General features: G+C 37.2%; 1 protein-coding gene across 4 annotated transcripts in view; it reads right to left on the bottom strand.

Moving 5' to 3' along the window:
- Nucleotides 1-2,649: 2,649 nt before the first annotated feature.
- Nucleotides 2,650-13,999, bottom strand: part of ARID4B (AT-rich interaction domain 4B) — a 126,233-nt gene continuing 114,883 nt past the window's right edge. For all 4 annotated transcript variants that reach the window (XM_029244860.1, XM_029244857.1, XM_029244858.1 and 1 more), the window contains 4 exons: nucleotides 10,938-11,051; nucleotides 8,263-8,478; nucleotides 7,129-7,275; nucleotides 2,650-4,416 (listed from right to left, as the gene is read on the bottom strand). In XM_029244860.1, the coding sequence (XP_029100693.1) occupies nucleotides 4,289-4,416; nucleotides 7,129-7,275; nucleotides 8,263-8,478; nucleotides 10,938-11,051 (605 nt within the window). In that variant the 3' untranslated portion in view covers nucleotides 2,650-4,288. The remainder of the gene's footprint in view (nucleotides 4,417-7,128; nucleotides 7,276-8,262; nucleotides 8,479-10,937; nucleotides 11,052-13,999) is intronic.

The raw sequence follows: 13,999 nt of genomic DNA on the forward strand, positions 1-13,999 counted from the left end.
GGGGCTCTCGGCTCTCAAAACTATGCTGTCTTCTTGGCCTACCTTCCCAAAGTCCGGTTTTTTCCACCACCTCTTTATTCCTTCACCTTTTGTCATTCCTTCTTATTCTTGTTATTCCTTCCCCCACAATCGCCCCCCTCTTTACCCCTCATTTTCACCTGCAAAATTGTACCCATCCTTCAAGGCCCAGCTCACTTAGGACAATTTCCCAGCTATTTACAGTAGAGATATAACAGTTTCTCTAAATGTAAATGGTTGTCTTATTCAGCCTGTGCTCTGTATCCCCATTCACCGTACCTAGTAAATATGTGGTAAATTGACATTTAAGCAATAAAAAATATTAGATTATCATTAGATAAATCACTGAATCAGTAGTTTTGGTGGTAAAATCAAACTTGACTTTGAATCTATGGCAACAGATTTGCTAATTTTGGAGAGCTGCTTAATAGAAGTCACTGGGAATATATGTGATCTTTTTTACAGTCCACATCAGATAATGTGATGGAAAAACAATATTCAACTGCTTGGCACTGGTTTTGATTTGAGTCCCTTATTTTGGCATGTGGTATCACACAAAGATGAGAAAAACTCAACTGTCCATATTTGCAACTCTAGCATCTCCATCTATCCTATACCATCCAATGAAGACATTCTACTCATTTTTCTATCAGCATGTCTTCCAATCAGATTCCTTCCTCACTCTCCCTAGCATATTCCAAGAATCACTTCCTCTCTGGAACACCGCAATGTCATTGAATCTGGCCTTTCTCCACTCTAGACCACCTACACATTCCATTTCCAGATGAATCTCAGTTAAATGCTAAGGTTTGCCATCTCCTCTACGTCACCATCACATCAGTCATCACATTCCTTGCGTGCTCATACACTGCCCTCTTTAAACTCTAATGCCCATACAATTTAGTGCTTAATTTTATGATCTCTTATATATCTATTACTTCCACAGCTAAACCATGAAACTATACCTCCAGGGGATTTACATCTTATACATACAAAACCCATCATATGACGTTAGACAAAAATCCGTAAATAGCAGGTTAAAATTAGACAAAAGGTGAAGAAATGGACTCACAAAGAATGAAAGGCAGCACACACTTCTAGAGGAAAAGGTGATAAGTATGAAAGAGACTGTGGTTGGAGATAGTTAAAAAATGATTCCCACTGTTCTTAAGAACTGCTTTCCAACCATTTAGAGATCACTAACCCCTTTGAAGAGTTTCTTAAACTTAGTGGGGCTCTTTTCATTAAAAAAAATACAAATACATTTTGTAAAAAATGTTAGGGGTTTCTGGAATCTGGTCCACCATCCCCAACCTTCCCAGGTTATTAAAATTAACAAGACCTCACCCTCAGGTTATTTCAGTAGGAATAAAAAAAGGTTTTGGAGAACACTGTAAAAAAATGTACCATCTTATCAGAGATTGTAAACTAGTTTGATAAAATGTTGTTTAGGGGACCAGGGAAAGACTTAAGTCAAATTCTAGTAATGCCATGAAATTCTCAAACTCTCCGGAGAAGCTGGGAGGAAGGGAGAAATAGGCAGAAAAGCCCAAGGGTATAAACCTCAACTCCAACAAAGTTTGGAATCACTCTCCTTTAGAGCACCGTTTCTGTAACCCAACAAGTAGGTGATATTGCGAGTTCCTTGAAAAAAAGGGTTTCATGATCAGGTAAGTCTAAAATCAGTAAGTTAAATGAAAAAACTTCCTTAAAAAAACTTCTTAAAGTTTTTAACATGCGAACACTGAATCTCTAAGAAGGGGATGTGCTATATATAGCATTTCCAAAATATGTTTGGTAATAAATTCCCAGAGCATTTCCAGGGAGCAGTATTCTAGGACCTCATTTTGAGAAGCACTGTTCTATAGATTTAAAAACTCATCCTTTAAACGTTAAACTGATTTCTGTGAAAATAAAGGGTCGTCACAAAGGTGCATCAAAAATACACATTTGGGCTTTTTAGGCCTTAAAAAAGTTTCCTTTTTGTTTTAAATAAAAAATTTTCTCTTGGTGGGAAGTTCATTAAACGGGGCAGAAAACCTAATTATTGATTTTAAAGGTTTGGAGTGATGCAGTGGTTCTCAACCCAGATGAGTATTATAATCACTGGCCACCTTTAAAAAAAGACCAGCATCCAGGTACCATCCCAGACCAATTAAATATGACTGAGGGTGGGGGCTGGAGTATTGATGAGTGTTTTAACAATACCCAGATGATTCCAAAGTGCAATGGGGTAGAGTGCACTGAAAGTGTAAGAGAGCCACAAAGGTCCAATTACATTAAAAGACCAAAAATAAAAATTAAAAAAGAGAAAAGAAATAAAAGGAAAAAAAAAAGCTGCTAGTAATGGTTTCAAGCATTAAAGAAAAAAATCTTGGTTTTCTTCTTTAGACAAACCTCCAAGTCAGAAGTATTCATCTTCAGACTCAAGCTAGTATGCAAAGATATAAGAACGCTTAACAAATCCTGTACATAAATCTGGTTAATGGACTTTTAATTCCTATAGGCAGAATATTCCCTTTTTTGGATGTCAATTTTACCCTTTCTGATAATACATGCTGGAGATACATGTTTCGGTCAGGCAACAGAGACAGAAATGAACTAAAATTACTTAATCTTTTAGAAACAAAATCAAGGATTCACAAACTATGGCATTTTATTTCAGAGCCTTTGCTTACATTTGTACAATATATTACATAATTCTTCATTGTTTGCAGATCCTAATATATACTTTATAGCTTTTATTCTATAAGCTTTTCTTCAATGTTTTGCTGTCAACAAATCTTTACAGTCCTGTACAAATCTGAATAACTTGAAACCATTTTCAACAAAATTAGTTACTGTAAGCACACACTGCAAGACTGAAAATGCTTTTCTTAGAAAAGTTGAATGTAAAGGATTCTGACACGTTAGCATCTACAACAAAACGCTTCGAAACTCTCACGTCGTATTGCCAGAAAACAAATAAAACATGCCAGCCCCGTCCAAAAAAAGTACACAGAACTACAATTAAAACAGTAAAACAGTCTGTACAGTAAAGTACTGTGTATTAACAGTGCCAGGTATTAAATAGCTTGAATGAACACATCCGCAATATACAAATGTCTTACAAAGGTGTAGAATTAAATACAAGTGCCAAACAGAACAGAGATTGGAACCATACAACATAAAGTCAATACAGGTGAAAACAATTTTGCGTTCATTTTGGATTTTATACAAGGCATTTAATTTTTATAGGCCTACCACCCCGATTAGCTATTTATACTTAAAATAACAGCCATCCTTTTGAGACAGTTCATAGCAACAGCCTTGAACCATACCGATAAAGTTTACTTGTTCCTGAAGTCCTCTTGTTGTAGCTCATAATAAAATAAGCAATACAAATGAATTATCTGTATTTAAGGAAAAAGAAACATTTACAAGAAAACACAAAAATATAACTGTTATAATTCATTATGAATAAATATACACTTTGAACTGGCTAAGTACAATCTTTACACATTGTTTAAGATTTAATACAGTTTATTAGCCATTTTCTTTTTTCACACAATGTATTATATCAAAATTAAAAAAAAATACTGATTTATAGAAAAATGGCAAAGTACAGTAGTTCCATTCCAATTTGAAGGGGCGTGAAAAGCCACTGCAAGACCTTTTAGCCTAATTCAAACCTGTAAACATGTTCAGTCTTTTTTAAAGAGAATCTTTAATATTTGGTTATCAGGACTGATGTCTAATATCCTGTTAACTGCAGGTTCTGAATTTATCACATGTGCTTGAGTTATACAATTAAAGCCACCCTAAGGTGACTTGCTTTAAAAAACAATTAGCTTGTACAAATGAAAATAGGTTCGTATTTTTTCATAAATAAATGGAAAAATATCAAATGTTCCAGCTTTAACAAAATACAAGGGAATACATATACAGTAAGTTATCTTAACATGTTGTGGCTGCCCAATGACTACGCTTACTGTATTGTCTCTACAGGCAGTGAAAAGCCTCCATTTGCCACAGTGGAAGGCCTTCAAGTTACCAGACACACAATTCCCAGACAAGTTGGAAACAATTATTGCTTGAGGAAAAGCAGTTCATTGTACTTTTTCTTCATAAAAAAAGTGCACTTAAGTGCCAAGTCAGCTTGTCAAGAAACAATTTTTAAATATAAAATAGTGCTTGTCTGATTTTTTATTTTTTGTGCCACTGTGCAGTATAAAAAAAGACGTGGCTCTCAACAGCCATTAAGTGCAAAGTGCTTTAGCAAGTCCTGCTGTCACCTGCACTCAACTGACATTCCATTCTGTGACGTGCTGGACATTGACGGTTCAGCTAATGTTAACATAACAGCAGCCGTTATGGAGCTGGACGAAGGTGAAGACGATGACGAGGATGTAGCAGCACCTAAGGCGAAGGGAAACCAACAGCTTAATAACACGCATATACAAGGAAGTAAAGCACTTGTCCTCTAAACTAAAATTCCGCTGTGTTCTCCAAAATCATTTAGCTTACTGCGAGAGCAGTCAATTCTTACAAGACCATTATGTAAAGAAATGAAAACCTAGTGCATCTCAAGTAACGAGGCACTGCCAAACCACAGGAGAAGCAATGACAAAGGACAGACCAGGGAACGCTCTTGCGTGGATCAAAGAGGAAAATGAACAGTGTTCTCAGTCTACAGAGACATGGAAATAAAACAAAAGATAGACTTCCGTAATAATGAAACAAATGTCAAAAAGATCTTCCAATTCAACAGGAAAAATTTGTAATCCATCCCCACATCTTTTCCCCCCTCCCAATTCCTGTATGTTTCTGCTTCTGGAGTTCCTTATAAAATTAAATGGTGATGAGAAGGGAAAGCTAATTGCTTCTTAAAGTTGGGAAAAATAACTACTACCACACATCACATCATAACTACTGCATTTTCCTCCACTTGGTTTACAAAGCAAATGACACATTAGTTATTTTCCTCACAGAAATTCTCTCATTGCTATAAATCAGTGTTTGAAAACTTATTTTTTAATGAATACATGCACAAAGTAAACGAAATCATTCAGTGCTGGGATATTAAAGTGGAAAAGCTAATCTCCCTCTCATCCAGGACCCTCCTAACCCTCCAAATTCCCCTCCCCACTGTTACCAGCTGCTTCACAATCTTTAAAACTCCACAACAGGGACTGGCAAATTATTGCCCCAGGGCCAAATCTGGCCTGCCTGTTTTTGTTAAGAAAATTTTATTGGAACACAGCTATGCCCATTTCTTTACATCTTGCCTACGGCAAATTTCATAAGGTCAAGTAGTTCTAAAGAGACTACAAGGCCCACAAAACCCAAAATATTTACTATCTGTCTCTACAGAAAATCTCTACAACCCCAATGTCTACAACCCCAGTTCTAGAGGAATTTTTTCTGTAGAATCTAGAGATATGATATGCACATTTAAAATGAAAACACTAGTAACTTCACTTTTAAAAACCCAAGTGGAAGCACAGTATAGAGTCCGACTCTTGGTTTTTACACTTAACAATGTGAGATGATTCCTTATCAGTACATATATAGATTTACCTCTTTTTCTTTTCAAAGCTGAATAGTGTTCCACTATATTTATGAATTGTAACTAAATAATTCCTAGTCTTTTGCTGTTACCAACATCAAATGAATACTTTGAGCATTATAAATAAAAATTTAAACGTCTACTTATTTTTCACCAATGCCATATATTACTGGAGAATACAAGTTAATGATTTCTATCTGCTATTATAAATATTACCATAACAAACTTCTTTGTGACCACATATTCTTCCTTGGGACCTATTCTTAGAACTAAAAGTAGCTAGTTCTCCAAACACACAGTCAAAGAGTTTCCCAAGATAACTGTGCCTGTGATACAGGCTACTTCGTTGTAGTATGCTTTGCTTTATTGCCCTTCAAAGATACTGTGTTTTTTTCACAAATTGAAGGTTTGTGGCAACCCTGAATCCAGAAGTCTATTGCAGCATTTTTTCCAACAGCATTTGTTCACTTTGTGTCTCTGTGTCACATTCTGGTAATTCTCACAGTATTTCAAACTTTTTCATTATTATTATGTTATATTTGTTATGGTGATCTGTGAGCACAGATCTTTGATGTTACTACCGTTAATTGCTTTGGGATGCCATGAACCATGCCCATATAAGACAGTGAACTTATTTGTTGAAATGACAACAAAGGATTTCGAATATTACATAAATTCAGTTAATGGAGCAGCAGCAGGGTGTGAGAGCACTGACTCAAATCCGGAAAGAAGTTCCACTGTGGGTAAAATGCTTTCCAACAGCATTGGAGAGAAATCGTTTATGGAAGGAAGAGTCACTTGATGCAGCAAACTTCCTAGTCTTATTTTAAGAAACTGCTACGGCCACCCCAGGCTTCAGCAACCACCACCCGGATCAGTCAGCAGCATCAACATCGAGGCAGGACCCTCCACCAGCAAAAAGATCACAATGATGGCTCAGATCATGGTTAGCATTTTTAACAATAAAGTATTTTTAACTGAGGTACGTACATCGTTTCTTTTCTTCGACATGATGCTATTGCACACTTAACAGACTACAGTATAGTGTAATCATAACTTTCATATGCGCTGGGAAGCCAAAAAATTCATGTGACTCATTTTATTGTGATATTTGCTTTATTGTGGTATTCTAGAAAAGAACCCGCAACATCTCTGAGGTAGACCTGAGTTTTGTTTCGGCAGCCCCAGAAAACTAAGACAACGCCCTTCCCTCAGATTTTAACTTCTCTCACTTCCTCTGGTCATTCGGGTCTCAAAGAAAATGTCCCAGCCATTGGTAATCTAATGCAACCCACCCAATCACTGCCTTAACATTGCCCTAGTCTCTTCACAGTCTGAAATATTAGTTTTGGCGGAAAAGCAGACTGTAAGCTCCGTGAAAGTGAATATTATGGTTTGAGATAACTGTTTCTTTAGATAAATTTTCCCACTTGATAGATGAGGAGAATAAGCCAGAGGGATTAAAGAGCCTGCCTGAAGATACACAAACACAACTCACGTGAGCCCAACTGCACGGTCGCAAACTGCTTTATGTTTAAGTAAAGTAAGGTAAAAACACTTACTTTCTCTCTCTTTCTTCTTTAAACGCTTTCTCCTCCGATCAATGGAAGCTACTTCAGATTTTAATGACAGATAATGTTTTCTGATTTCTTGCAGTTTTTCTTGAAGAATTGTGATACGCTCAGCACTTGTCATATTCTCCAGGTCCGCTGTGAATTTAAAACTTTCATTAATATGCATTTGTGAACACAATTTTAATATATAAGAGAGAGAACATATAGTGTGGCTGTAGAATGAGGAAGACAGATAAACTAAAATTAGGCTTGTAAACATTTGTTTGCCGAAGATTTTTTTTCCCTAGCCTAGAGCAATGCTCGGCACTAACACGTGCACGGTATTTTTTGAATGAATGAGTGTGTAGAATTAAAGATCTTAGGACCTAAACATAGAGGTTAAAAATTCCACATTTACCAGAAAGAAAAATCCCACATTCATGTACAGTATCACCACAGTACAACATTAATTTGCGTATTTTTTTGAATGTTAGGACTGTGGATAAATTTTTGTCTTTCATCTGCTTTTTGTTCTTTTTTTAAAGTTTATCTCTTAATGCATGTCCCATCAACTTTTTTTGATCGCAGCGCATGGCGTGTGGAACTTCCCCGGCCAGGGATGGAACCCACGCCCCCTGCAGGGGAAGCATGGGGTCTCAACCGCTGGACCGCCAGAGGAGTCCCCTCCTTTCGTTCTTTTTTAGATTCTTCTAATACTTTTAGGTTGGAGGAAAGCTTTCACACGCTCTAAAGCACTTTCAGTCCCCTAAGACTCTTTCCCTGTGTGAGAAACTGCGGTAGTCTCTTTTTCACGCCTGTCGCTCAGCTGCAGTGACCAGTGATTCATGGCAGACTTTGCCTCACTTATGCCTCCATCCACTCCCCACCTCAACACCAGGCTTTTACAGCAAACTGCTGACACAGCAGAAATACCTCATCAATGCTGACGTGTGCCTCAAATGCCTTACAAGTTATCTTTCAGCAATTTTCTGTTCAAATCAAGATCCAAATAAGCTACACTGCAGTGAATGGTTATTATGTCTCTCAGTCTGGTTACAGCCACTTTTCCAGAATTACTAGCATCAAGAATTACTAGGATGCAGTTTCTGCTGCTTAACTGCTGATTTAATGTATGTCACTTACACATCTGAAAACTCCATTTGTAAACTTTGGGTAATCGATTACTAGGTTCCTTGAGGTCAGGATCCTTATCACCATTCTTTCCACATTTTCCTGGAGACTGCGTCCTAGCAGGAGATTTGGTACCATGAGCCTTCATTCCACTGGAAACAGATTTGACGGGCTGAGCCTTAGTTACACTTTCACCAGCAGAAAGCTCTTCACTATCACTACTATTTGCTGAAAAAAAAAAAAAAAAAAGAAGAAGAAGAAAAGTGTTAGTAAATAGAAAAGTAACAAAGAATCTGTCACAGATTTTAGTGGACAATTTAAAGTTAACCATTTGAATTTATTACTACAGTAAACAACTTGCTTTACAGACCCTGCCTAAAAACCTGGAAAATCATTAAGTATAAACACAGCAGTATCTCAGTTAAGGAAAACAAAACCAAAAACTCTTCTTACCTGAATTGTCAATGACTTATTTTTAAAAAACACTCAAACTAATCTTTCATTACACCTGGTAGACTATCAAATATACAGTAATTATTGAAATGGCTTTTAACTCTATTACGTTAATATATATAAAGTAGAATACAGCATCTTTTAAAATGACTCATAAAGGAAACCTCTTAACTTTCATAATTTAAACTGTGTACAGATTGCGTACATGTCACACTTTCCTACTCCTTTGGCCACAAACAGTGATGCACAATCATCATATTTAATAAAGAATTCTTTGGGAATAAACTCTAAACTTTGTTACATACAATGATTCCTTAAGAAACTCCTACATCATAGCTTGTTGACTAAAATAAACCATCAGTTTTACCCTGGTAAATATATTCAGTAATTTATTAAAAAATACCAGGGCTTCCCTGGTGGCGCAGTGGTTGAGAGTCCGCCTGCCGATGCAGGGGACACGGGTTCGTGCCCTGGTCCGGGAAGATCCCGCATGCCGCGGAGTGGCTGGGCCCGTGAGCCATGGCCGCTGAGCCTGCGCGTCCGGAGCCTGTGCTCCGCAGTGGGAGAGGCCGCGGCAGTGAGAGGCCCGCGTACCACACACACACACAAAAAAATAATAATAAATAAATAAATAAATAAATGCAGAAGTCTATGTAATAATTATGTTACATCTGCCATTGCTGATTAAAGCCTCAGGACTAGAATGGAAATGCTTAACACCTTGACATGTGAACAGGTTATGGGACTGGTATTTCCATAAATTACCTCTTTCTGGATACAAAGCATTATTGTAGATTCTATGAGAGTTAATTCACTTTACTAAATTATTCTCAGAGAACTGTTTCCTCATTCTGATTTATCAAGATGTAAGCCCAATAATTAAAATGGGAAAATATGCGGTCAACTGCTATTATCTCTCAACTATATGAATATGTTAATTGACTTGCTGACGATGAGCCCTCTTAGAGAACGTCATTTAAAAGTCTTGAAGATAAAAACATCAGAGTGTAATAAAAAACACTCTGAATATCCTGTCAGTTACTCCAAATAAGTGATCAATTTGGCATCAAATTTATCCATTTTCATTTCCTGATTCTTCATTTAACCAAAAAAAAAGTATAGTTAAGCTCTAAAAGCCTGAAAAGTGTTCCAGATAGGAAAGACACACAGCAACTCCTCCCACTGTGGTGTTTTGGGAATAAAGAATCTCCACCACTCTTTTATACATACGTTTAAAGAATCCCTTCCCAGTCCCCCCACTGCTGCTCTGGAACCCCTGGCAACTCCTAGCTAAGCCACCCAAGGCTTGGGCCCACTCTGATGCAGTGGTCTGCCTCAGCTTGGCTTTCATGGCCTTGCTGAACACAGCCGCCCGGGGCCCCAAAGGATGCCATATTCACCGCCTGGAAGTCATATGGGCTCAGCAGAACCTCGGGGAACTGGCCGCATAACCCTTTTCTGCACTGAAGTGCAGCCAAGCCGGCCGATAGCAAAGGTCAGGCAGTGGAGGTGGCAGGAGTCTCCTGGAAGAGCAGCAGGAGGTCAGTGTGGGACACCTGAAAAGAAATTCTTTACATATTTTCTGCTTCTTACTTTGTCTACAAAAGAGAGATAAAATGTGCAGCTCTCAGGAGAAATACAGTATATATATTCCTGTAGGTTGATAAACAGAATCATTGCTAAAGTCATTAGTTACAACGTATTTAACCAGAGTATTCTTACAGCTGCTCTTAGATACATAGTTTAGGATACCGAAGATAAAGGTAGTGCACGGGAGTTACTGGATTTACAGCTCTAAAGCTATCTTGATTGTTCTCTTCCAGGCAGATTTTGCCTGGAAGAATTACAAAGCAATCAATTTCCTTGTAATAAAAATAATATATAACTCAAGCATTTCATAATATGTAATATATATAAAATGGCAAAAGAACTGTTGAACATAAAACTAACGAAGATGTTGATGTTTATATTATATTGGCTACTATTTTTTAAAAGACTACCTGATCATTCATCAGCAATCAGTACCACTGCTGAATAATAAATTGCTCAATCCTAGAATTTACCTAGGATCAAAAGACTTCTGTGTGATTTTACTGGTGGGGGAGGGGGGCGGTTGGTTAGAGACGAAATCAAAATATTAACTGTCCCGTATCCTGAATACCCTTTTCTTAATGGGGAAAAGACATATCCACCATTATCTTTATATTTTAAAAATTTAGAGATTTCACACTTACTGCCTTTGCCTTTCTTTTTGTTGTTTACCACTGTTGCTTTATGGCTTCGTTTCTGCTTTTTTGATGAACTTCCTCCTCCCTGAGCTTCTTTCACTCTTTTCTGACCTGTACAGGCTTTGATGGGAAAGAAATTATTAAGTAACACAAAATAAAATCAAGCTTGCCCCAGGTATAAATTAATTCCACATTCTAGAAGAATAGACCAATTCTGAGACTATACCTGTTTTTTATGAGATTTATAATTTGTCATAGAAATTACTACAATTTTTAAAATAAATCATCATTAATGAGCTGAATTATTACACATAATTAGAGTTTTTTAAAAAGCAGATAAAGTATGCACATCATTCTTAGAAAAATCAGATATAAACTGAATATAGTTCTCAATATAGTACTGGGAGTTTATGAGTCTAGTAATTCAAAAAAAGGTATGTGCTGAAAATAAAAGCTGAAATTTGTTAAAATTCAATAAAACCAAAATATTAAGATTTAATTACAGGTTAAAATAGTAATTATATGTATTATAATGATATTAATGAAAATTTTAATGACATAATATTAATGGAATAAATTTTAGTAGTAATTCACAATTATAATAACAAATTTATTATACAATTTATTATAAATTTACAACAACAATAACTTAGCTCCCAGGGCAATGGTTAACACGTATACCATTTACAAATCTAGCATAGTAGTTCTAAGAAACGCTGCATCTTCTTGGCAGGAAGTTATTCCAAAATATTATAAATGTCTCCCTTTCTTCAAGGACGAGCCCAGGTCCTACCTTCCCCAATGCCCAACCTTCAATGATCAATCATTACTCCAAACTATAGTTTCTCAGCCACTAATCTGATCCTCAGCATCTATTGTGTTTCTATATCTTCCTAATTATATGCATTGTTTCTCAGACTATACAGTAATCTTTTTCCTGAGATTAATGAAGTCTTATCTCTATTCCATTCCAAAGTCGGATACTATAATGACACAATATAATTAATACCATGATAGAATTATGCCATGTTTGTTTTAAAAAAAAATGTTTCTTAGTCCTGTTACAATGGTAAAATCAACCATGAATATACAAGACATGGCTTCGTTGGTAAAAAATGGAACAGGCTATTAAATGTTCTGTTTGTAAGTTCTCAGTTTTCTGTTTTTTTAATGGGTTACATCTAATAGATAACTTTTCCTAATGCTCTTTTAATATAACAAAATGAAACATAAAGAAAGTGATTTAGATATTATCTATATTAAAGTACAGAATCTTAAAAACAATTGCCAGATTTCTCTCCACGAGTTTATTTCTGAAACTTTCAGCTACAAGAAATAAAAAGCTTACTGTAGGCTAAACTGGAAGGCAATCCTAAATCTAAATTGTAAAACTTACATTTTCACTTTTTTTTTTTTTTTTTTAAATGGCCGTGCCGGGAGGCATGCAGGATCTTAATTCCCTGACTGGGGATCGAACCCATGCCCCCTGCAGTGGAAGCACGGAGGCTTAACCACTGGACCGCCAGGGAAGTCCCTTACATTTTTACTTTTAAAATCAAGTGAATTCTGGGACTTCCCTGGCGGTCCAGTGGTTAAGAATCCGCCTTCCAATGCAGGGGACGCGGGTTCAATCTCTGGTAAGGGAACTGAGATCCCACATGCCGCGGGCAACTAAGCTGGTGCACCACAGCTAAAGAGCCCATGTGCTCTGGAGCCCACGTGCCAAACTAGAGAGCCCGTGAGTTGCAACTAATGAGGCTGCGCACTCTGGAGCCCGCGTGCCACAAGTAGAGAGAAGCCTGCATGTCACAACTACTGAAGCCTGCACACCTGGAGACTGTGCTCCGTAACAAGAGAAGCCACTGCAATGAGAAGCCCATGCACCGCAAGGAAGAGTAGACCCCGCTTGCCGCAACTAGAGAAAGCCTGCGCGCAGCAACAAAGAAGACCCAATGCAGCCAAAAATAAATAAATTTATAAGGAAAAAAACAGTTTATCATATTATTGAAATAGTTGAAAGCCTCTCTAATCATCTGTGATAAATGCTTCTTTCATTTTGAGGATTACTTTATTTATGCCTGGATAATTCAGTTCCATGAGATAGTATGGCACACAAACATAATCACAGTAGCTGTGTGTGTGAATGTACAAAAAAGAAAATTTACTGCAACTACATATATATATATATTTTTTTGTTTGTTTGTTTGTTTGTTTTTCGCAGTACGCGGGCCTCTCACTGTTGTGGCCTCTCCCATTGCGGAGCACAGGCTCCAGACGCGCAGGCTCAGTGGCCATGGCTCACGGGCCCAGCCGCTCCGCGGCATGTGGGATCTTCGCGGACCAGGGCACGAACCCGTGTCCCCTGCATCGGCAGGCGGACTCTCAACCACTGCGCCACCAGGGAAGCCTGCAACTATATTTTTTACTTAATTTCTTTAAACGTTTTAAGTCAAGATTTGTGATAATGTTATGTCAATTATATCTCAAGGAAACTAGAAAAAGGAAAAAAAAAGGTTTGTGTGAGAAAACTTGGAATTAACTAATTTGGTCTGGATCGTATCTCTTTTTTAAGTTTAGCTAAACACCTGAAGTTAGCATAATAAAATCTGGTATGTTATATAAAATACATACCCTAGTGCTGTATCTTTATACTGGAAAAGTGTGTTTCAAAGCCAAGTGTCAGCCTAGAGCATATTAATTTAAAGACACCTCAGTGAAGTGGTTTATAAGTAAAATGATGACAGAAGTAGAGCTACAGCACCATCAAAAAGCCACTAATACTTTCGGGAAGTACTAATTTCAACTTCATGGAAAAATCAAGAGTATTACTATAGGTTATTAACAGAGACACTGGTCCTTCAAATTTGGAAGCTCTGCATCTAAGAAAGCATCAAATTCCTTTACAAAGGCTTGAAAAACAGTCTGACACGGTTGTCTGAGGAAAGCAGTGCCTGCAAAGCTGGTTGCTCCAACCTCCCACATACAGTATTTGGTTAAGGGTGGAGGGGTCTGTCAGTAAATCAAAATGTTTGTGAGAAACTGCACACGGCAAGGGCAAACACAATGTT

This window comes from Monodon monoceros, unplaced genomic scaffold (genome assembly GCF_005190385.1).
Source record: "Monodon monoceros isolate NGI ecotype Baffin Bay Population unplaced genomic scaffold, NGI_Narwhal_1 Super_Scaffold_4, whole genome shotgun sequence".
In the NCBI taxonomy this organism is placed as follows: domain Eukaryota; kingdom Metazoa; phylum Chordata; class Mammalia; order Artiodactyla; family Monodontidae; genus Monodon; species Monodon monoceros.